Source organism: Marmota monax, unplaced genomic scaffold (genome assembly GCF_021218885.2).
Source record: "Marmota monax isolate L192 unplaced genomic scaffold, Marmota_monax_Labrador192_F-V1.1 WCK01_AAM20220418_F8-fsc00014, whole genome shotgun sequence".
Classification (NCBI taxonomy): Eukaryota; Metazoa; Chordata; class Mammalia; order Rodentia; family Sciuridae; genus Marmota; species Marmota monax.
The window spans coordinates 20,934,706-20,959,756 of NW_026695222.1; the positions used below are offsets into that span (position 1 = coordinate 20,934,706).

General features: G+C 39.8%; 1 protein-coding gene across 1 annotated transcript in view; it reads left to right on the plus strand.

Annotated features, from left to right (window-relative positions):
* The first annotated feature begins 4,629 nt into the window (after positions 1-4,629).
* Top1 (DNA topoisomerase I) overlaps positions 4,630-25,051 on the plus strand; it is an 84,736-nt gene continuing 64,314 nt past the window's right edge. The window contains exons 1-2 of the mRNA XM_046433668.2: positions 4,630-5,083; positions 5,415-5,439. Of these exons, the coding sequence (XP_046289624.2) occupies positions 4,679-5,083; positions 5,415-5,439 (430 nt within the window). The 5' untranslated portion in view covers positions 4,630-4,678. The remainder of the gene's footprint in view (positions 5,084-5,414; positions 5,440-25,051) is intronic.

The following is a 25,051-nucleotide window of genomic DNA, read 5'->3' on the forward strand; positions in this document are numbered from 1 at the left end:
GCCCTAAGCCACATGGCCAGCTTCTAAATCCTTGTTGCCTGACCTCCTCTCATTCCAGAATTCAAGGTTTGCTAGCTTTCCTGTTGACTTTATCCTTTTAATTCCACATTTTTCCACCTTTGCTAAACAGTTTCATTACCTGCAGGCAAAGGGATATTTCTTATTACTGTGCTCTGGCCTGAATCACCTTTGTGGAGCTGCAAGCAGGCTCTTTTCTGAGGGTGTCCAAATTTTGAAAAGGGGATGTAGGGGCCAGGCAAGGTGATGCACACCTGGAATCCCAGCAGCTCGGGAGGCTGAGACAGGAGGATCACGAGTTCAAAGCCAGCCTCAGTAGTGCTGAGGCGCTCAGCAACTCAGTGAGACCCTGTCTCTAAATAAAATACAAAATAGGGCTGGGGATATGGCTTCGTGGTTGAATGTCCCTGAGTTCAATTCCCACTACCAAAAACAACAACAACAACAACAATGAGGTGGGGGAATGTAGGCTTTTTAAGCAATGCATCATGGGGAAGAAACTTCTAAAAGACACTGCTGTTGAAGAGGTGGCAAAGTCAAGGATATAATAGCACCCTAGGGGCAAAATGTCAGGAGGGTATTCAGGTGGCAGAGCATGAGGGTCCAAGAGTAGAGGCCAAAAGGATAGCAAACGCCTTGACCATGCCCAGGAATCAAGGATGGTTTGGGATCAAGCATCATGCAGAGCTCTCAGTCTTGCGTGACCCAACACAGCTTGATTAAGCAAATGAGGGAATTTATTTAAAAGTACCAGAACAGAAATGCAACCTGGCTTCAGAAGAAAGTAGAAACAAGGTCTTGGATTTCTTCAGGGGCTTCTCTCTACATGTTATCTTTCCTCTCCCCTCCCAATTTCACTCCTCTCTTTCAACTTTCTCAGGCCTTCTCCCCCTAATTTATATACTACAGATCTATTAATTGGAGAAGAGACCAAACTATTCTCCTTTTGGCATAATTTTAAAGCCTCAAAGATTTCAATCTGAGTGCCCCATTTTAGGTGAAGTTCCCATTGTGGTCCAAACACCTATAGCAGAGGAACAACAGTGCATTTTTGCATTCATGTATATTGTTCACTGATAACCCTGCAAGTCTGAGGAAAGGCGCCTGAAAAGCAGGAGTTGTCCAGGAAACTTCATAGGTGTTCAGTTCTGGGAGATAAGCCTTGGGTCTCTTTGATAAAAACAAACTCAAGAGAGTTAGAAGCAAATGGATGAGACTAAATCTTGTGCAATCACCTAGATCCAGCATTTTTGAATCCAGTGATTTCAAAGAGCCCAACTCAAGAGATAGACTGGATAAAAGTGTCTCTGGGCTCATATATGTTTGGAGACAGTGCATATCATGGCCCTCTTATTTATTTGTTTGTTTGTTTATTTATTTTTGGTCCTAGGGATTGAATCCAGAGGTACTTTGCCACTGAGCTATATCCCAGCCCTTTTTATTTATTTATTTATTTATTTATTTTTGAGACAGGATCTCACTAATTTGCTTAGGATCTCCCTAAGATGCTGAGGCTGGCCTTGAACTTGCAATCCTCCTGTGTCAGCCTCCCAATCCATTGGGATTATAGGCATGTGCCACCGAACATAGCCACTAGGTCCTTCTTTTAAGTCACACAGGTATTAGCATATTGAAGACTCTGAGAAGTCCTCTGGTAAAAGATCTATTTAACTTTAAACATAATGATGTATGGATTTGTGCGTGAAGCTCTCCTTTTGGTGGAATGTCTATAAATCACCTACATTTCATAAAGTATGCTTTGGAGATAAGCCTACACTGTCAGCTTTGTTTTGTTTTAATGGTGGCTGGGTTGGTCCATGAGAAAACAGTCTTGACTTAAAGTAATATTTCCCAAATCTCATTTGACATTCCTGGAATTTGTCTTCTATTCCCCCTCTGTGTTATTCCTGGATAGTTTTTTATCTAAATCAGTCATTCAACTTTTTTTAACCTCATCCTAAGGAGTTATAACCATGAATTTGATATGGTGATCAATTTTTTTCTCAAACATATTGAAATAAACACAAAACTGTTAAAATTACAAAGTTCCTCTGTGCATAACCAATAATCTTCTCAAGTACTGGATGTAGTATGGGGTCATTGGTTTGAAGTGTCAAGAGTGGTGATGTGGGTTGGGGTAAGCCAGTTAACCTCTGTGCACTGCCAGTCACACATGCTGGAAGAGAAACTCAGCTTCTGATGATATGCCTGGAAAGCTGTGTGTCTATGTAGGAGGACCCTTGAGAGTCAGAAGTCTACTCTATTTTTACACCTACCTGACCTTCTTGGGAGGAACCTGGGAAGCAAAAGTAGATTATCCCTAGGCCCTTGGGTTTGGGGGTAAAGGTAAAGAGGTGGTAGGTGGTACCATTATTCTTGAAGGCTGAATTATCTTGGCCCAACTGAAGCAAGTGTGTGGGAGCCATATGCCTTACCTGCTGGGCTGAGATTAATTCTGAAGTGGAAAGAGTATGTAAAGAAACACCAAGAGCAATGTGAAATTGGTTCTGGCAGGTTGCTTCATAGAAAGAACATGGTTTTGGAAGCAGGCCAACCTGAGTTTGAATATAAGACATGTCACTTACTAGTTGTGTGCCCTTAAACAACTATTTTTTGTGGGGAGGTACCTGGGATTGAATTCAGGGGCACTTAACCACTGAGCCACACCCCCAGCCCTATTTTTGCATTTTATTCAGAGACAGGGTCTCACTGAGTTGCTTAACACCTCGCTTTTTGCTGAGGCTGGTTTTGAACTCTGGATTCTCTGGTCTCAGCCTCCCTAGCCGCTGGGATTACAGGTGTGCACCACTGTACCAGGCAACTATTTCTTTTTGATATCTATTAGATAATCACAAGTAACACCATTGTCCAGATGAGGAAACTGGGAATAACTTAATAGAGAGTAGATATGAATTAATATAAACTAATAAAGAGCAGAATGCAAACTTAGGTTAGTTTGATTCCAAGCATGTGTTTCTAATTGCTACATTACTCTGCTTTCATTCACTGGTTGATTACCACGTCTGTAGAAGATCTGTTGCTGGGTGCTGGGGACTGAGTGCTAAGCAAGATGGACAAGTCCTCACTCACTCTTACAGATCTTGCATTCTGCAGAGGAGACAGACATTAAATCACCACTACACTATTATTAACTTAACAATTGTGATATATTTAAAATGAAAAAACTCGCTATGAGGGATACTTGATAGGCACATGAAAGCCTTATCAGGTAGTATAGAAGGAGGTTAGGGGAGAGGGGCAGGGCCATTTTTGAGAAAGTGATATTTATGTTGAGCTTTGAAGCATTCACAACTCACTCCAAAATATGATAGAGATACTTACAAAAAAAGGAATACATTAAAATATTAAATAATAGTGGAAGTGGTAATAGATGTAGCAAAATTTACAAAATTGACAATAGTTAGATTTGTATTTTGACAACATGACTTGAGCAACTGCTGGAGAAGTTTGGGAGAGGGCCAGAATGGAAGCAGGGACCCCTATTACCCTGGTTTTTCTTTTTTTGTTGTTGTTGTTGTTTTGTTTTATTTTGTAATTGTAGATGGATAGCATGCCTTTATTTGTTTCATTTTTAAGTGGCGCTAAGGATCGAACCCAGTACCTCACACATGCTAGGCAAGCCCTCTGCCACTGAGGTACAGCCCCAGCCCCATCCTATTGTAATAATCCAAGCAAGAGGTAATGCAGATTTCTGGCTTGAAAGCTGCAATCAGCCGGACTAGAGTGAAAAGGGGAGAAAATATTAGGGCAGGGATTTTTCTCAATAGGTGGAGAGGGGCTGAGCCCTGGAGGTGTTTGTGAGGCATCTAAGTGTAAATGTCAGGTAGGGTTGTATGTTACTCAGCTCTGAGACCCTATGACTTTTGTAAAATAGGAGGCCTCACAGATATTTTGAGGATTCAGAGCGGGGCATTCAGTAGTTACTGCTTAGATGGTTCATTTTCCCTACTTATCTCTCCCCAAAGCATGTTAGGGATACAGCAGTGGGTAAAATCAGGTCGTTGTTTACCAGTTCTGGTTCCCTTTGGTCCCCTGCATCGTCCCTTTCTTTCCTCAGCACAATTCTTGGGTCATCTTAGATGCTTAGTAAGTTTTGTACAACGAACAAAATGATACTAGCGTCCTGGTGACCCACGGTTACTTGCACGCGGTTGGAAACTGGAGCTAAACTGGATTCTTGGTTGACTGAAATATTAAAGAAATTTTTAAAGAAGTGTGTGTGTGAAATAATTCAGAAACTAGGGAGCCTGGACAAAGGCTGGGGAGGTGACTCCTCCAGCCAAACGGCTTCACGGCTGCGTTAGCATCTTAGGCGCTGGTGAGAGTCGTGGGGTCGTGGCCGCCAAGGTTTTGGCAACTTCCAGTCTCCCCACCTCTGAGGAGATCGGACGTCTACTCCTCTCGACCCAGCTGGGTCCCGCCGCGGCCTTTAAAGGCCCACCACGTGGCCGCGCCGCTGGCTCTGGTCCAGAGGCGGCGTCCGGGCAGCGCCTGCGCACTTCCTTCCACGGGGGTTTCGGTGTTCCGAGAAAGGGCGCCGCGAGAGGAACCGAAGTGTGCTCTGGGTGGGCCTCCGGGGGAGGAGTCGGCTCTTTATGCAAATCACAGCGGCGCGCGCGGGCCGGGGGCGGAGCTTGAGATGCCAAGCCGAGTCCGCCTTTCGAATTGCAAGGGGGCGGGCCTCAACCCTCATCCCCTTTCCGCGAGCGCTGACGTCGCCGACGTCCCATTTAAAAGCGGCCGCGCAGGCGCAATCAGCCGAAATGCGAACTTAGGCTGTTACACAACTGCTGGGGTCTGTTCCTCGCCGCCCGCCCGGCAGTCTGTCAGCGTCGCCTCCGCTGTCGCCGCCTCAGCCGTTCCGGGAATCTCAGGCCCGCCGCCGCTGCCGCTTACCCGCACATCCGCGAGCCTCTGGGGGTCCAATCCGCCCGCCCGCACAGGCCGGCCCCACCGTCCAAGTCTCCCTTGCGCTGCCCCGCCGCCCGCCGCGCTCGCTGCTCCGGCCGACATGAGTGGGGACCACCTTCACAACGATTCCCAGGTACGGCTCGCGGCATGGCCCCCGGCACGGCCCGGCCCGGCCCGGCCCAGCCTGGCCCGGCCCTCCCGCAACCCCTGACCTGCCGCTTTGACAGGCCCGCGTCCTCAGCCAGACGCCGCACGCCGAGGGAGGTGGGCTCGCCAGGCCCGGGCGGAGCCGCCAAGTTAAGAGTTCGGGGGGATGGCTGCAAGGCGAGGCAGACCCCAGGGCCTCCGCGTCTCTTTCGGTCCCGGGGCGCTGGGTGGGCCCGGTCCCCGGCCGCGCGCGCTCCCACGCCGCCCGGGGGCTTCACGTGCCTGTTGTTTCATCTTTGCTCCTTTTCTTTCCCCAGATCGAAGCGGATTTCCGATTGAATGGTGAGTGTGCCCCCCCGCCCCGCCCCGGGCCCCCAGCCGCCCGTCGCCTCCCCCGCGCCCGGCCCGAGCCGGGCAGAGGACAGACATGGCGTCCCAGAGACTAAGTCCCGGCTCCTCGCTCACCGGCCCCATTGTTCCCATCGGGCTGCCTCTGGACCCCCTTTCCGGGGGCCCCAGCTCCCCCAGGTTGCGGCCTTCCCAAGAGGGGGCAACGGAGACCCCGCGCCGCCCGCCGCCGGGCTGCCGGCGGCCTTTCCCGGCCGGGATTCCTCCCGGGAAAGTCGCCTTGTCGACGGTCGGGACTTAGTCTCTGCGCCATTTTCTTTTTCTCCTTTCTGTGCCTGTGTCTTTCTTTCCCTAGCCTCCTTTCTTGAGCTGCCCAAAAAGAGCTTTCTGCAGAGCAAAGCCGTATAAATCACAGATCTCACCAGAAAGGGAGGGATCGGAGACTGATTTATTATATATATATTTTTTGCAAATATAACTTTATTTTGGGAGGTTATTCACTTTCTGCTTCATGTTCGCTTCCTTTTCTGTTTCCAGAATGAAAGATTCCCTTAGGCAACTGTTGATTTGGGGAAGGAGGGGGTAAGATGTTTATGGTAGGAATTATGGCTCTAGAACTAAAGACACCCTTTGTGGAGTTCTTCATATTTTTCCTCCCAAGTTTTTCGTTGCCAAGGTAGCTCCCTTCAGAAAGTTTGCAAGTTCTCTGTGTGTCACCTAAGTGAATGTTGGACTTGGGCATATTGATTTTTTTTTTTTTTTTTAATTAAAGTATTAGTGACTAGAACTTTTCATTATGGCTATGGTTCCCAAGGCAGTGGTTTTAGAGAAACAAGTTTAGTGTACTTGTTGAGAGGAAAGGTTTTTGAGCATCTCTTCTGGACCTGATGTGCTGGCCTTTTCTTTTGGTTTGGGGAGAGCATGTGGATCTTATTTATTGAAACAAGATCAGCACCCACCCAAGCTTCCTATATATTCTTTATAGAAGCTGCTGTTTTTCTAGGAGTCAAGATTTGGATTGATTTCTTTCCATCTTTATATTTTTGAACCGTTTTCAGCCAATCCCAAGACATTTATTCTTTGGATATTTTCACTTCAGTTACCCTGGAAAAGTACACCCCTGTGCCCCCAGGTCACCTTTGCAAGCTTTCCAGTAATCAAGTTGAAGGAGAAGTTACCTCTGTTGTGCTGGGGATTCCCACTCATTCTGATGGTACATAATCCTGCTCAATTGAGTTTGGGTTCCGGGAACCTCTCCAGTGGGAGAAGCTGATGAGTAGGTTTTCTACTGTTGTAATCAGCAGTCCATCATGTTAGCCTGCTCCATTGGGAGCAGTCTTATGTTTGGATTTTTGAAGTGGGGCATATCCAGCAAGAGATAATACTGAACCAAGAAAGAATCTGGTTAAATGATAGCATTCCTTGAGCACCTGATAGGTACCAACCACTGTGCTTAGTGCTAGAGCTAAACCTGGGACCACATTGCTGCTCTTATTCTCCATTGTATTGGGGGAGACATAATTAGTTAATTATAAGGTAGGTACCGGGGCATATGTGTATCCAAAGTGGTTTGGGAGCACAGGGGACTTTATTTGTCCGGGGGTGGGGAAATTTCTCTGAAGTGACTCTGAGCAGGGTATTGTGCAAGACTAGGTGCTGAGAATTGTCAAGGATTGAAATGTTTCTTAAGTACAGTGAGCCAACCTGTCAGGCTTTTCAAAGGGGGAGATGTGGCCCCTGCTCTTCAGAACTAGCAAGAGTATGGATGTGTTTCTTTGGGACATGGGGTCAAAGAAAGGATGTGGCAGGTGAGGATCTAGTCCTTTTGATCTCTCTAAAGGAAGGTAGGATCTTAATGTAGAAAAAGGTGGTTGTTTTTAATGTTAGGCTGGGATGAGTATGTAATATATTTAGTTAGCCCTTTCTCATAAGAAACAACTTTCCATAGTTCTCATCTGAATTATACAAAGAAATTACTGGATATGTGAATTATTGAGCCCTGGGTGGGCTGTTGATCCACTACCATTTTTATAGAGACTAAAATAAACTGCCTGTGTTGACTTTTAGGATGTGTTTGTTCATTTTTTTCTGAAAATAATAGTTAATACTTTTTGGATGCTTACTGTCTGCCAGCTAAGAATCTCAGTGCTTTCCTTGTTTGGGTTTCCTAATTTTATCCTCGGTAAGACCCTTGTAAGTTAAGTTCTGTTATCTCCATTTTATAGATGAGGAAATTGAGGCCTTGGTTTATTTACTAGCTTGCCCGAGGTCAGTGAGTGATAAACTCCAAAGCTCATGAGCCTAGCATTGTGCTATGGGAATGATATTAGTATGGAGAAATTAAAAGCTTCACATATCTCCATTACATGAACTGAAGGAGAGAGGAAAGGGTTTGATGGTTTGCTTTTTATGTAATCTGTTACTTCAAGATAGAGAGCGCTTTTGTCTTCCAACCACCATAAGGGTCTGAACTAGAGTAATTAATTATCTTTGCAAATATTAATCTAGAAAATGAATAAGTAATTGTGTGCTCACTCTATCAAGTAATACACTGTTTACTAGTGATCAATTTATGTAACTATAAAAGAATTTGTAAAAACATTTATATTCAGACATGTCATTATTGATCTTTGTATTAAGAGGAACTTACTTAAACAATTAAAATCACACATCTCTCATTTTTCTTGCCATCATCCTCTAAGATATAGAAGATTTTTTTCCTCTTTGGTGTACTGATTCCTTCTAGTATGTAAAATTATAGCTGTTTGTATGGAACTTAGAACATTCTGGTCTATACTCCACTGCTCAGAAAATGATATTTGTGAAATGTAGTCATATTTAAAATATCAACCATGAGTTAGGAATCTCAGGAGCAGAAATCATAACCACTCTTTTACCTAAGTGCAAAGACTTCTTTTGTAGGTGTTGGTAATGCTAACTATAGTGGGGCTGAGTCATTATTACAGTACTGTACATGCTGCCTAGCTGTCTGTAAAGTTGATAATGATAACATCAGTTTAGGGCCTTAGTGCTTCTTTTTCTGTTTCAAGAACTTGAAGTTTTGCTTATGTACTCTGAAGTCCTTGGGTTCTTTTCCATCCCCATCCTTTAGTATGGTAGAATACTTGACTGTCTTATCATGATTTGATCATTCATTATTCTGGTTAGCTTAATTGATTCAAATTGGATGAGAGTGAATTAAATATGAATTGTTTCCGGTGCTAACAGATAGTTGTACTTCTCTGCTCTATTGGGTATGTGTTTGGGGAAAGCTGATGTGGCTCTCTAAAAATTCTCATCACATTTTAAAAACTGAAACTGATGGCACCTGCAAATGAAATCTGGAACATCTTCAGACTCAATTGGATATACTTAAAAGCATTAGGTTACAGTGTTGTCTTTCCTTCTACTATAGGCAGACCCTTTGGGGCACCTTTTTATAATTAGTAAACTGCTAGAATCTTGTATTCTATCAGATCTCAGATTTTTAGGGTCTGGTATTCCTGCTGAAACAAGAAAATCCAGGAGAAATAAAGGAATCAAAGAATTTGTGATTTAAAAGGTAAAAATTAGATAATATTGCTAATGTTGCTAATTCCTACTCTTCTTTGGTAGGGCAGATAAGAATAAAATGGAAAATAGAAACCCAGGGTCAGTCTTCAAATATCATTTTAACCAGTAATAACAAAAAAGAATTGAGTCTGACTTTTCTTTCTTTCTGCATAAAAATAGGGAATTGTGAGAGTGTGAAAGAGATTCATTAATTTGTTCTGGATCATGGTGAATTAATATTTATATGAGTACCAGGGATCCTTAACTAACATGTCATAAAATTTATATTCCAAACTTAGACTTTAAGTCTTGTTTGTTTTCAATGCATATATACAGTGGTGAGATGCAAAAAAATGTCTACCTTTTGAGTCTGTAAATATGTAGAAAAAAAACTTGTTTGTATATAATTATAGTAACAGTTGTCCTCCATGGCTAATGGTATGAGAGATGATTTTGTTGTTTTTTTCTGGATGTATATCATTTTAGGAGACTGTAGATTATATTGACATTATGTTATTTCATATTAGTTGGGCATGAATGCATGTGTATATTACAGGCCTTTGACATCTTTTGCTGAACTTTAGTGCCATCTAAATTTTCTTCTAACCCAAAGTAATTTCCACAGAAGTGTTTTTTGTGAGGGGTTGCATCCTTTCCATATGAAACTATGTTGAACTGTAATAAATTCTAGATTCACTTGGAAAAAATAGATTCAAATATAATTTTTTTGAATGAGGCTATGGAACTGTTTGAAGTAAGTATTTGATGTAGGACCCTGAGGGTTTTTTTTTTTTTTTTTAAACCCTCTTGAAAAATATTTAAATATAGTTAATTCATTGCATTTGGAAGTGAGTCCATTGAGTAAATTTTGAATCGTGTGGTTTAGATTATCTGCTGTCTCTTAATTATTTTGAAACCATTAATTTTGCATAATAAGGGCTTTTGGCAAACAGTTGAAAATTTAGCTTCTTAGAGTTTAGAATAGGAGAAGTTTCACATTGCCCCATAAAGAAGTAAATGAAGTTATGAATTTAAAAGAAGATTTCAAATTGTGTTTTACTTTAATAGTATTTGCAAACAAGTCTTCCTCGACATTTGCAGTTCTTTTAAATCAGAAGTTCAAGAAGCAGCTTTCTATTTCTATAGATCCAGACGGAAGTAGGAAATCTAAAATACAGGCCATCAGTTTGGAATAATTAGCATTTCGTCAACCCCCACTGTCCTTGCCAGCTGCCTATCTAGGTGCAGGCAGTGTGCAGTGTGTTGATAGTATGGAGCCTGGGGACTTTAAAGGGGGATTAAGGGTGGAGGGTGGCACTGTGGCCAAGGCTTGATTAGATGGGGACAATTTTGTATTTTGGTAGTATAGGAAATGGTCAATACTTTGTTGAAATGATTTAACAGCAAATAAGTACTGTTGAACATGGGTGTTTGGTGGTTTTGGGTTTTTTGTTTGTTTGTTTGTTGTTTTTGTATTTAAGGCACAGTCTGACTAGGTTGCCGAGGCTGGCCTGGGACTCTCTATCCTCTTGTTTCAGCCTTCCAAGAAGCTGGGATTATACCAAGTAAAGTGGGCTTGCACCACTGTGCCTGGCTGCACGTGATTTTTTTTTTGTATGTAGACCTAGACTGCTCATATCAGGGTTTATATTAATTGTCTATATCTGTACCTGTCATTTATGCCTCTAAATTTTAGTAAAAAAAGAAATTACAAGGGCGATAGGCAACTTAATTTTTTTGGTAGGGTGTGTTTTTTTTTTTCTTTGATACCGGGGATTAAACTCAGGGCACTTAATCATTGAGCCACATCCCCAGCCCTTTTTTGTATTTTAGTTAGAGACAGGGTTCTTGAGGGCCTTGCTAAGTTGTTGAAGCTGGTTTTGAACTTGAGATCCTCCTGCCTGAGCTGCTGGGATTTTAGGTGTGCTCCACTATGCCTGGCCCATTTTTAATTTATCTTTTAAGTTTTTAGGCCGACTCACTTATCTCCCTACCACTTTCACCTTTACTGTGAAAATTTTTCTGAAACATAATCTGCATTAAGATTTGGGATGGGGAATGCATCTTTACCAGGTCTGTATTTCCCCTCTGAAGCTTTTAGATTAACTTTTGTTTCTGTGGATTTAAGAAATCAATTTAATTAATTTGCATTCCTGAGATCTACCTAGATAGCCTCTAAGGAAAGGTGTTAAAGCAATCAGCATTATTAGGGACTTCAGTCACCTGTCTTTGTTATGTAGGTAAATGATGTCGTTAAGAACAAATTTAACAGGGTATTCTGACATTTTCTTATATTTTAAGAACAAAATTTCCCCAGCCCCACCCTTGCTCCCAATATCCTTTGTATCATTTCTTTTGGCACAACCTAGCAAAATACAATCCTAGGACCATCTTTTTGAGGGGAGACATTCTTTCTTTACTGAAGTTAAGTCCTACACTAAAATAATGTACTTTTACCCCTTGCATCTATATCTGAATGTTCAGATTTATAAAGCTCCATAGGCATATTACTGTTGGGCAGGAGACCCATCCAGCAGGTTTCAAAAGCTATCATTTTTGGATCCCATTGCCTAAGATATTTAATTTGCCCAACTTGCTTATGGTAGCCTCCTCTTCCTTTCTTTGTCGTCAGCAGTCTGAGCTCTCGCTCAGCACAGAAAAGGAAGTGGGAAGAGGGAAACTAATTTTGATAGCTTACTAGACACCATGTATTTATTATATTTGAAGTGAATAGGGGATAGTGCCGCAGGATAGCAGAGATTGCATAGGTTCTTAGGACAACCAGAGACCAGGAAAGGAAAATTTTCCTTATTTTTTTCCTCCCTCTTCTCACCTCCCTGTTTTGGTAGCATACTGCTTTAGTGCACATTCCAGAAACCCAGGTTGTAATTGGTAAGCTTGTACTACAGGCATCATAGCCTGCCATTAATTATCTGTGGGTAAAGATAGCCTGGACCCTTTGTACCAGCAGTCTTTTTTCTAAGAGGTGCTTTGTTCTTAAGACTGGAACCAGATTGATAATTGAAGGTGGTGAAGAGGGAGGGCATGGGGATATATGCTCTTGAGCAGTTGTGGTAGAAAAGAAATTGGAGTGGTATTAAGAAAAATGTAAGTCCTTATTTTACTATGAAACTTGGCCTGGTTCCTGAACCTTTCTCATCTATAAACAAGGGTATTTCTGTTTCATAAACTATTGAGAATTAAATAAGTCTATAAAGGTGATTCTTCACATTGTGAAATTAAACTTTGACCAGATATCTTCTGTTCTAAAATGAATCTTTAGTTTGAATATTAGATATGAATAGGGAATTGGTGAGTTTTATCCTTCATTGATATTTTCTGGTAACATTTTAAATCTTCCTGACATTTACACAGTGAATTGTAGCATGTAACTAGAGTTGGTTGAGTCTTTTTACCTAACTGAACTGCATCATCTACACTGATACCTTCCAATTGTGAAGCAATCACTGTAAAATAAAATCTGTCTCCATGTGTAGGTTTGGGCTAAGTTTAGATACATATGTCTTTTCAGCCACTATTTTGCTTTCCCCCAAAATGTTTTTAAACTGCAAGTCTCAAAACACCTGAATTATCTTAATTTTTCATTTATTCAAATGGTGACTTAAAGGGACCAACTCGGGTATTTAAGAATACCTTAAATAATAAAGTTTACATGTGAGAATTCAGTAAAAAATTTTATATGTAATACTTTGCATGAGTAGAGGCATTTAGGAGATTTCATGAAATTTTGTTTTTAAACTTATGTTGTCAGTAGAAATTTCAGTAATAGCTTATAAATCTAGCTAATGCTGAATATTGAGTTGTCTTGATTCTGTTGTTTTAGAAGTGCTACTTAAAAGAAATAACGCAAGTGGGGATGTGTTCACTAATGTTCATTAGATTAAGCCTAATGGATCTTAGTAGAGATTTTATGCCATTGATCATGAAAATTATCACAGGAGCAGACTTCAAAATTAATAATCAATTAAAGGTAGGTCACAGAAGATAATTGTATGTTATAGAAATTACAGGATGATGTCTAGTTTTAAAGATTCTTCAGAGATAAAATCTTCAAAAAATAAACATCTCAAGGAGATATCATGCTTAAAATATGGGGGAGAAACTGGGAAGAAGAATATTAATACTGTTAGCTGTATTGCCCTCAGTATTTAAGGAGAATGTCCACAATAGGGTTGGAAGATCTATAAAACTTAGGTCTCTTACATTGTTTTCCTCTAATACAGAATGTGAATAGTGTCTCCCCTCACCCGCTATGCATATACACTCAAATAGCAGAGGCTTGGAGTCTAGGGAATTCAAATTTGATTCTTGAGCTTCTGCTCAATTTCCAGATCTTTGAACCAGTTAATACCAGAGCCTTAATTATTCACCTGTAAAGTAGGTATAGTACTTGCCTCACAAAGATTGAAGATTCAAGAACATATGAGGATTATTTAAGGTGAAGCTAAGAACAAAATTTGTAGTTCCTTACTAATTCTTTTAAAAAACACCACCACCACCTTTATTCAGAGGTTGTTTCATTAGTCTTTTGTTTAAAGGGGAACACATTTATTTCTTTAAACTTGGCTATGTATCTATCGTGAAATTTTTTTTTTAAATCAAGTCATTTGCAAACTTTTTTTTTTTTTTAAAGAGAGAGAGAGAGAATTTTTTTTTAATATTTATTTTTTAGTTTTCGGCAGACATAACATCTTTGTTTGTATGTGGTGCTGAGGATTGAACCTGGGCCGCATGCATGCCAGGCGAGCGCGCTACCGCTTGAGCCACATCCCCAGCCCTATCATGAGATTTTTACCAAGCAGGTGGGGTCATTATGGAGCCTTGCATTTGGCATGCTTACTTTTAATTTTAGGCAGGCTAGTTTAGGAGGGTACACTTGTCCAGACTTTGGGACATCTTTAGTCACCTAGTCACAAGGACTGACTGTGTACAAATTACTGTGTTTCTCATACCTTCAGTTACAGGTTAGGAATCTTTGGCATTGAGTAATTTTGCCCCTTTGTACTTGAGATGGTGCAATATTTAAAAATCTACTTAGGAAGCTAAACATTTTATGTTTAATTGTAAAAGGAAAATTGGAATTGTCATTTTTATGCAAATATTCAAAACTAAATATTTGTAGCTAGTAGATACAGATAGGTAGGCAAGACAAATTCTTATGGCTCTTAGAATGAACACCTTTAAAAAAATTTTTTTTTTTTTTTTTTTGTAGTTGCAGGTGGACAGCATGCCTTTATTTTATTTGTTTTATTTTTTATGTGATGCTAAGGATCGTACACAGTGCTTCACAAATGCTAGGCAAGTGCTGTGCCTCTGAACTACATCCCCAACCCCTAGAATGAACACTTTGAAATACTAAATCATAGGTATGTACATTCACTTCCTCTATTGGGATTTTTCTTTAGGCCCCAGTACAAAGGCTTCTGTCATACCAAGGTGAATGGGAACTGGAGGTACTTTCTAGCAGTTTCACTATCAGAGTAAGAGAATGATGTTTGCCTTTGTTTCTAGTCCTATTTCCAGATTTCCAGTTTTCTTTTCCTTAAAGAAATTGGAACTAGGAACTTAAATTTCCAAAGATGTTTAAACTCTTATTTCTGTTACGGATTTTTTTTTTAAAGTATACTTATACGCTTGTTAAACTTTTTCATCTGGAATAGAGACATTTAAGTTCTGTGTATTTATTTTGCATTACCTTTTTATAGCAGACACCTGTGTTGCATAAATTTTAGAAAAATAGTTTTCTAGTTTCCCTGAGCAGATAGGTAGATGTCAGTGACTATAAATGTTCCCATTCTATTTGCGAGATCCATGTGACTATAGATAATTCAAGTATTTTAAAAAGTCGAAATCCTTGAACTAATTTGCCTGAAATAGATTTTTGAAATCACCATTTTCACAAATTTAAAGAACTAAAAGCTCAATACTTAGTTTCAAGAAATTAATTTTATGAACAATTTACATATATAGCTATTATTACCTACTTCCTAATCCATGAAATGTCTTAACATGAGCAGTACACAGAATTCCTTGGAAAATGCAAGATACATAGTGGTTTGACTATAGTCCCCCTTTATGCAATTTTGATTTCTTTGGTTTTGTTACCCATGGTCAGCTGTGTTCTGAAAATATTAAATGGAAAATTTCAGAAATAAAAATTAGTTTTAATTAACTTTTACCGTATCTTTTCATATTTGTTCTGTTTTATTATCAGTTATTGTTAATCACTGTGCCTGATTTATACATTAAACTTTTATCATAGGCACATACGAATAGGAAAAAACATAGTATATATTCGGTTCTGTTTTAGGCATTCAAGGAACATCTTGGAACAAATCTTTGTGGCTAAGAAGGGATTACTATGCTTCAATGATTGGAATACTTGAAAAGTATTAAGAGTAGTTATTAATCTTACTGTGTCTTATTCTTGGATGCAGTGTCAGTAGTTCTTGCTTTTTAGCATCAAACATGAAAGAACAGGACCGGGGCTGTGGCTCAATGGTAAAGTGCTCGCTGGGCATGCGTGAGGCACTGGGTTTGATTCTCAGCACCACATAAAAATAAAATAAGATATTATGTCCACCTACAACTAAAAAAAAAAATGAAGAAACAACCCAGTGGCTTGGGAGGCTCAGGCAGGACAATCACATGTTTAAAGCCAGCCTCAGCAAAATCGAGGTACTAAGCAACTCAGACACTGTCTCTAAATAAATAAAATACAAAATAGGGCCAGGGATGTGGCTGAGGGTCAAGTCCCCTGAGCTCAAACCCCAGTACAAAAAAAAAAGAGAGAGAGAGAAAAAAAGAAATGAAGAATTATGAACCTCTCAGGGTATTGATCAGATCTCAAGATCTATTTCTTAATTTTTTGTATTTTTATTTAATCATGAGAGGAAATAAAAGGGAGAGAAAGAACACAAATTGACTAGTCTTTGTAACTGCAGGTTTGTTATGCTTTATTTTCAAACTGGAAGCTACCTGAAAAGTGCATTTATTGAAAATGTGTGGGTTTTTTTTAATTATTATTTATTTATTTATTTATTTTTTTCTGGTGTGTGGGGGGGCTACTGGGGCCTCACACACTCTAGGCAAGCATTGAGACATTGTTACATCCACAACGCCCCCCCCCCATACCTTTTTTTTTTTTTTTTTTTTTTTTGATACATGGTCTCAGTAAGTTGTCCAGGCTGACTGTGAACCTCTGCCTTAGCTTCCTAAGTACCTGAGATTATAGGCTTGTGCCACCTCACCTACCTTCCAAAAATGTGGTTATTTAAAACAGGCTTTCTATAGCAACTGTCTTTCATTAATTTCTAGAAATGAAGTTTACAGTTGAGTGTGCACTCTTTTATTCAACTCTTTAAGATCATGTTCAAGTATTCCTTTACTTGGAATGTCTGTGGTCTTGGAATATTTAAGGATCACTACCTGTGACATTAAGTATTGTGAACACTTTGAAGGTTAGAAACATTTTAGCCTATTTCAGTGTTGATGAATTAGTTAAAGATACTCAGTTTCCTTTCCCGGGAAGTCTTGTCTAGGTCACCACCTACTCCACCCCACCCCCAAGCCAAAATAACCATGTTTTTTTTCTCGCTTTGTCTGAACTTTTGTTATTCTCTTCCAGTTTTTCATTCTATCTAGTCTTTAGAAATTTCTGTTTTTGCCTAACTCAAAGAAATGGACAGGAGCACTATCTCATCCTATATGATCAATACAGAAGTTTTCAATAAATGTTTTTCTTCTCTGTTTTCATACTACTGGAGATTTAACCCAGGGACACCTCTGCCACTGAGCTACATCCCCATCCCTTTTTATTTATTTGAGTAGCTGGGATTACAGGTCTGAGCCACCATGTCCAGCTCAAGGAAAGTTTACATTGTATTATGGGAACTCCTTTCTTTCCACACTTGTCAGCTGGTTGATGATCAAATGAAAAATGTTGAGCTTTAAGCTGTTTTTTTTTTTTTTTTTAACTGGGAATTGAATTCAGGAGCACTCTACCACTGAGCCACATCCCCAGCCCTATTTTGTATTTTATTTAGAGACAGGATTTCACTGATTTGCTTAGTGCCTCACCATTTCTAAGGCTGGTTTTGAACTAGCAATCCTCCTGCCTCAGCCTCCCAAGCCCCTGGTATTACAGGCGTGCGCCATTGCCCAGCTAAGCTGTTTTAATTGTTGTTTTCAAGCTAATATGCATAAGAATCACCTGAGAGTGCTTGATAGAATTATAAATTCCTATTATTACTCCTAGAAGTTGATTATACAGTAGAGGGTACTGAAAATCTGCACTTAAAATGTATCTCCAGTAATCCTGAATGATTCTGATTAATGCAAGTGACCCATAAAACATCTTTGGAGAAACTGATCACTCTGTCTGAACTCATTTGGCTGATATATTTAGACACTACATTGGTTAAGCTGTAAAGCTTATAGAATTTTTCAAAAGGACCAGAATGTTGTTTTTCAATGTATTCTTATAAAAGCTTGACATTTTTTTTTCTTTTCTCCCCCTATTTTTTTTTAATTGGTACTTTGTAGTTATGTATAATGGTGGGATTTGTTGTCACCTGTCACACAGTGTAATTTGGCCAATATCACTACCCAGCACTTACCAACCCCCCCACCTTTCCTCTACTGATCTCCTTTTGATTTTCATAAGACCTGCCCCCACCTTTCTTTTCCTTCCCCCCCCCCCCAGCTTCTACCTGTGAGAGAAAACATGTCTCTCAACCTTTTGAGTTTGATTTATTTTGCTTAACATAAGGGTCTCTAGTTTCATCACTTTTCCTGCTGATGAATGAATGAAATTCCATTGTGTATATGTATCACGTTTTCTTTATCCATTCATCTGTTGATGGATACCTAGGCTGATTTTGTAGTTTAGCTATTGTGAATTGTGCTGGTATAAACATGGGTATGCATGTATCACTGTAGTATGATGTCTTTAATTATTTAGGATAAATACTGAGTGTTGAGAGCCACAGCGGAAGGGGCCCCAGCAAACTTCCAGCTGCCGGCTGATGATTGGCTCACAGCGGCCCCAGCAACATCTAGCTGATTGGCTCCTCTGCGGTGATGCTCATTGGGCTGTTTCCCTGCCCTTTCAGACCACGGAGCTGCTCATTGGGGGACTTTTTTGGCTCCGCCCATGTGACCCAGCCAATCGGCCTCAAGAGCAGGAGGATTGTGGGAGGTTGGAGAGGCTTGTGTTGGAGAGAGAGGCTTGTGGAAAGCCGGTGGTGGCAGTTGGGGCTCTGAGGGTTTTTCCTGAGAGGCTGTTTTGTTTGGCGTGTGTGGTTCTAAAAATAAAGTTAGTTTCTTTTGACAAGTGGCTCCTGATTGTGCCCAGCCAGACTGCGGCAACTGAGGAGCAGTATAGATGGGTCATATGGTCTTTGAGAAATCCCTATACTGATTTACATAGTGGTTTTACTAATTTACAGTCCCACCAAAATTGTAAAATTTTTAATACTTATTTTTTGTTGTAGCTAGACACAATACCTTTATTTCACTTATTTATTTTTATGTCATGCTGAGGATTGAACCCAGGGTCTCCCACGTGTGAGACAAGTGCTCTACCGCTGAGTCACAACCCCAGCCCTCTCCATCATTTTTTAAAAATATTTTTTAGTTGTAGTTGGACATAATACCTTTAGTTTTGTTTATTTATTTTTATGTGGTGCTGAGGATCAAACCCAGAGCCTCCCATGTGCTAGGCGAGCGCTCTACCGCTGAGCCATAACCCCACCCCTCCAGCATCTATTCTCTCGTCGTCATCATCATTTTGGACCAGGAATTGAACCCGGGGCACTTAACCACTGAGCTACGTCCCCAGCCCTTTTTTAATATTTTAGACACGGAGTCTTGCTGAGTTATTTAGGGCCTCATTAAGTTGCTGAGGCTGGCTTTGAACTCATGATCCTCCTGCCTTATCCTCCCAAGGCCCTGGAATTACAGGCTTGTGCCACTGTGCCTGGCTCTTTCTTTGTATTCTTGATGACTGCCCATCTCACTGATGAAATCTCAGTGTAGTTTTTTTTATTTTTTATTTTGCTTTTTATTTATTTTTATGTGGTGCTAAGGAGTGAACTCAGTGCCTCACATGTGCGAGGCAAGTGTTCTGCCACTGAGCCACAACCCCACCCTCAGTGTAGTTTTGACTTGCATTTCCCTAATTGCTAGTGATGTTGAGCATTATTTCATGTGTTTGTTGGTCCTTTGTATTTCTTCTTTTGAGAAATGTCTGTTTAATTCATTGCCCAGTTTATTAATTGGGTATTTGATCTTTTGATGTAAAGTGGGTTTTTTTTTGTATATTTTAGATATTAATCCTATTAGAAGACTAGCTAAGCAAAGATTTTCTTCCATTCTGCAAGTTCTTGTTTCACATTCCCAATTGTTTCCTTTGCTGTTAAATGTTTGATTTTTACTCCTACTCCACTCTGAATATAAAATTTTTACTTTCCAGTGAGAATTACCTAAGTAGAGTTGATTAATTGCTTTTGCAGTTGTTTTTTCTTGCCTCATAAGAATTCTAAACCTTTCTCCTACTTCTTCCATGTTTAACAAGCCATTTAATCCTGGTGTTACTTTTTTGGATGGGATTGTTAAGGTCTAACTCAAAAAGTTAGAAATTGTTTTTATACCAGTATTTCTAGGATGATTAAGGTAGGGATTTAGAAGATATCAGCATAATTGAGTGGAATATTGAAGATCCAATATATGGAGGTCACTACCTTTAGATTAAATTAGTTGGAACTTTAGCTACTGATGGAGCTGATTGAAATGGGAAGATCTGAATAGAGCAATGATTCTCAAGATTGTGATTTCCTGATCAGCATCAGCATTATTTGAAAACTTTCTAGAAATTTTCAAATTCTTGAGCCTCAGCCAGATCTGCTGGCTTTCAAACTTTGAGCGGGAAGGGACTCGGCTATCTGGGTTTTAAGGAGTCCACCAGCTGATCTGAGGCATACTAGATACAGAACGAAAGTAGTAGAGCAAGCTTTGAAGTGTATCTTCCCTTACTGAGCCTTATAGTTTTAGGAAAAATTAAATGCAGTTGACAAAGTCCATGTTCTCACCAATGAAATATAGACTTTGGAGTTGGATAAACTATGGTCAGCTCTTGTAGCTAGGTGGCTTTGAGCAAGTCATCTGTAAAACTTTCAACCTCAATCATATTAAAGGGCACTTAGTGGTATCTGGTACTACTATAATCCCAGTCAACTGGTTGACAAGAGTGAGATAAATTGACTGACCACAATAAGGTTCTGGTCAAATTCTTTATTCCTGACATTTATATGAAGCCTTAAGCTAGTTTTGTGATAATTCAACCTTTTCCCCTTCCCCCCAATACAGGGGATTTGAGTCCAGGGGTGCTTAACCACAGAACCACATCCCCAGCCCTTTTTTATTATTTATTTTGAGATGGGGTCTTGCTAAATTGCTGAGGCCAGCCTCAAACTTGTGATCCTCCTGCCTCAGCCTCCAAGTTGTTGGGATTATAGGCTTGTACCACCATGTGTGATAGTAATTCAACCTCTTAAGCAGTGTTTTTTTTTTTTTTTAAACAAGACCAAATGGACAGGCCTTATTACTTATGCAGTTCTTAGGCTTCTTTATATGTTTACAATGTTGAAGTAATTCATAACTGGGGAAGGTTCTCTGGAGCATAAAAATTTTTATGGAGCCAGTTACATGATTAATGCTAGAAAGACTTCTTGTATTCCTAAAGAAAATGTTAATTGGTTGGGGAGGTGTATTCAGGCTTACTCTTTGTACAGCTAGTGACCCAGACAGTGGGTCTGAGCATTTGAGCATAGTCAATAGTAGCACTCTAGACAAAGAAGGCCCTTTGGTTGAATTAGTAATAGGATACTTGAAGCAATGTATCAATATTCTGGAAACCTTTATAGCCAGACATGGTACAGACTTGTGAGCATTTTGAAGCCTGTGACCATTGGAAACAAAAGCAGTTTAGGCTGAGCTGTGGGTTCCTGTGTAGCATAGACAGGAAGTTTGTAGTCACTCTTATTTCCCAAGAATTAAGGACTCACTTAATAGAAGCAAAGAAGGACAAACCTGCAGGAATGGGCCTGCCCTAATTGAGCTGGCTTGAGAAGTTACATTTTCAGGTTAGACAAGTCCTTTCTCTCTTGTAAGTTCTACCTTCTAAGAAAGGAGAAAAACATTATCAGTAGAGGGATGTCCTTATGAAAAGGTGCGCTTTCTATAGAGAAGTATTTAGGAGTGAGAGTGAAAAATTCCAGCTTTAAGTCTTGTATTTAGAGGATAAAGATGAGTTAGTAAAAGTGGAATTGTTCGCCTTCTCCTGAAGTAGACTAAGACTTCAGTCCAAGTGTTATGAAGATGCTCATTGAGGCTTTGATTGCTCAGGGGCCCTGCAGAAGCAACGCTGACCTTAATGGACTGTACAGCATAGTGCAGTGCCATGTAGGAAAAAGGCCTCAGCAGGTGGAGCAAAAGAGTGCTAAGCAGGGAGTTAGCGCAAAGGAATTCTCCATGTTGACCTTGTTGTCACTATCAAGAAGTCATAAGAAGTGCCTCTGGCTCCTTACTAGTAAAAGAACAATGTTCTCCTGATTCAGGTATCTAGATTAGCACTGTCCAATAGAATTTTCCATCATGATGGAAATGTTCTGTATCTGTGCTATCTGGTATGGTAGCTGTTAGCCATGAGTCTTTTGAGCCCAAGAAATATGGCTGTACATTATCTTATCCTGGGTGACATGTTAAGAGAACTTACTAGTAAGTAGAGTTGTGTTTACCCAAACAGTTGGAAATTCAAGCAGTTCTCCATTTTACTTGACCTTTTTTAGTGCTAAACAAAGGTGAACATTTATGATCCTTTGGACAGAATGAGTTCATTTTATGTCAGAATTATTATGTTTAGTTTACAAAACAAGTTGACTTACATTTATGGATCAGTATTCTTTAAAACGGATGGGGGGCTGGGGATATGGCTCAAGTGGTGGCGCGCTCGCCTGGCATGCGTGCAGCCTGGGTTCGATCCTCAGGACCACATACAAACAAAGATGTTGTGTCTGCCGAGAACTAAAAAATAAATATTAAAAAATTCTCTCTCTTTAAAAAAATAAAAAATAATAATAAAAATGGATGGGATTAGCCCACGTTCTCATTAGAAATGGCTTCTAACCATAACAAGTTAACTTGGATTTCTTAAATTGTAATTAGTAATAAGTAAATTTCTACTACTGTAAGTGTAGATGATGATGAAAGATGGTAGAGATTACCAAGCAACACCCAAGAGACTAATTCACCCAAAATGAGTTCACCTTATAGTAAAAGCAGATCAGAATCTCTGCTTCTGCATCCCAGGTGGAGTCACTTTGCACTTGCATGTTCATAAATAAGTAATTTAGCTCACAGCTAGACATATGTTAGTCTGATGGAACAAAATAGTATAGTAATATTGACCATTCTAAGAACATGCATTCTGAGGACAGAGTGTACATGACAAGGTCTCTAACAGCAACTTGAGTAAATTGCTTTAAGACTGGGAGGAGATCCACTTTTTCTGCAGTTTCCTCAAATTATGCTCAGTTTTTTGGGGGAGTAAAAGATGGAAATGATAAGGGGTGAAATAGCTCATATTTGGACATTTACTATGTCTTGGGCAATGTCTGGAGTATTGGGTATTTCCATCTTGATTCTTAGATAACACTTCTGTCTAAACTTGGGAACTTTAGGCGCAGAGGGTAAGTAACTAACTGGCTCAAGACTTAATGTAGTTGGTAACTAAACTGTAGAGCAGTTTAGGCCTGTCTGATGCTGCAGCCTGAGTTCTTAAATGTGAGACAGAACAAGGTAATGGGGAGCCTAAATGACACCTAGGAATTCTGGACTTTAAGGGAATTACCCATTAGTCTTAGGGCTCTGATTTCTGGTGGACCCATTGACTAAGGGCTCTGCTGCATTTTAAAGTGTAATTCTTAGCTTGCCTGCCTGTGCAGCAGTGACCCCTGGATAGTTGATTTTAGCAGTTCAGCTTCTGCTTGGAGCCAGTCATTCCAGAAATCAGTAAAACCTACTTAGCTGAGTATTGAAGAAAAAGGATCTTTTTGTTAAATGAGGATTAATAAGAAATTCTGTTATTTTATAAGGACCTCTGAAGTCATCTTATTTGCTAAGCAATTTCATCTGAATTAGCATTATGTGAGCAAGTATGGTGTTTCCACTTTGAGGAGGATAAGTAACATTTTACTAGCTTGCTGCTTAAGAAGCAGTATAGTAGGATACCTAACTTTGGCCTTCCTTCTTAGTTTTCATTCATGTGACTTGTTTTGTCTTGTTTGCCAGAATGGAGTAGATTTTAACCACTTTCAAATCAAGTTGATTAATGGCTGTTCACAGACTGTTTGAAGGAAAGAGATGGGAAAGATGCTTAATATGGATATCATTTAGGGGAAAGTTCAGGAGTTTGAGAGTTATAGAGTTGAGGGGATGGTATTCTTTACACATTGAGCTTGAAAGGCTCCTTACTTTTAGAGGCAGGTGTTATTTCTAGATAACATTAGTGCAGACCTGCTTTCGTATGGCCCTAAACTGAGACTGTTTTTACCCACCCCCCTTTATTTATTTATTTTTTTAGTTGCAGATCTATCTATTTGTTTGTTTATTTATATGTGATCCCGAGGATCGAACCCAGTGCCTCACATGTGCTAGGCAAGTGCTCTAGCACTGAGCCAAAACCCCATCCCTACGTTTTTTAATAGTTGGTGACGAAGAGAGATTATTTCAATGACAAAAACTATATGAAATTCAGAGTTCAGTGTTCATGAACACAGTTTTATTGGAATACGGCCATGCTTATTTATTTACATATAACATGTGGCTGCTTTTGTGCTACCAGTGTCAGAGTTGAATACTTGCAACAGAAGTTGAATAGACTAGAAGGCTTCCACTATTTACTGCCAGGCCATTTACAGAAAAAAACTTGAGTTGGCTGTGCTTATGTGTATCACATGAAGCTCACAGGACTTTTGTCATGTTAGTTGGTCTCTATAAGCCAAGTTCAAAGAATTAACTGAGTTTGTAGCTTCATTAAGTTCTAATTCATCTTTTTTTCTAGACATTGCATTTTCTCAACAGAATTCCACTAGCATGACTCATTAACTGTCTTTCTCTAAAGTTGGCTCTGTATACTAATGTCCAAACAACAAAACAAATTTACATTTTAAAAAGCCCTCTCCTTATCCAAGTTTGGGTAGCTGTATCATCCTTTAGATGGCTCTTCCTTCTTACTCTCACATAGGAGTCCTAAGAAAGGAAGAAAAGTAGGGGGGCAGGGACCCAGGGGCTGACTCAGCATCTTGTGCTTGTCTTTTAAAGGAACATTGGACTCAGTTGAAGTTAAAACTGAAAATAAAAAGAGCAGCGTGTCTTTTGCAGGTATCTGATATTTGGTATTACTTAGTTCTCAGAAGACTTGGGGAACAAAAGTACTAAGGCAGAATTTTCAAATATGATTTTGGTCAGTCTGGATTATAGTCATTTGGAGAACTTGTGTCAAAATACGTTATGTCTGGGGTTAAGTCCAAGTTCCAGGGCCTCATAAAAAGAGAACTGCTCTTAAGCATTTATATATTTACTTTTGTGATTGTAAGTTTAAGGGATCAATAAAGGTCATTTTTACAGATTAGAAAACTGAGACCCAAAGCCAAGAAATGTTGCCTAAGACCCATCAGGATGTTGCATGAAAACACTGAGTTGCTCCAAAAATGTCTTCCTACTGTTAAAAAGTAGAATTAGCCTGGCTTGTAATCCCAGTGCCTCAGGAGCCTGCAGCAGAACAAAGTCAACCTAAGCAGTTTAGGCCCTAAGCAATTTAGTGAGAACCCTGTCTCTAAATAAAAAATTTAAAAAAGTGTGGAGATGTTCTACAGTTGTTAAGCACTCCTGGCTCAGTCCCCAGTACCAAAAAAAAAAAAAAGTAGCATTAACTTTAAAAATCTGTCATGTGGGGACATGTCAGTGGTAAAGT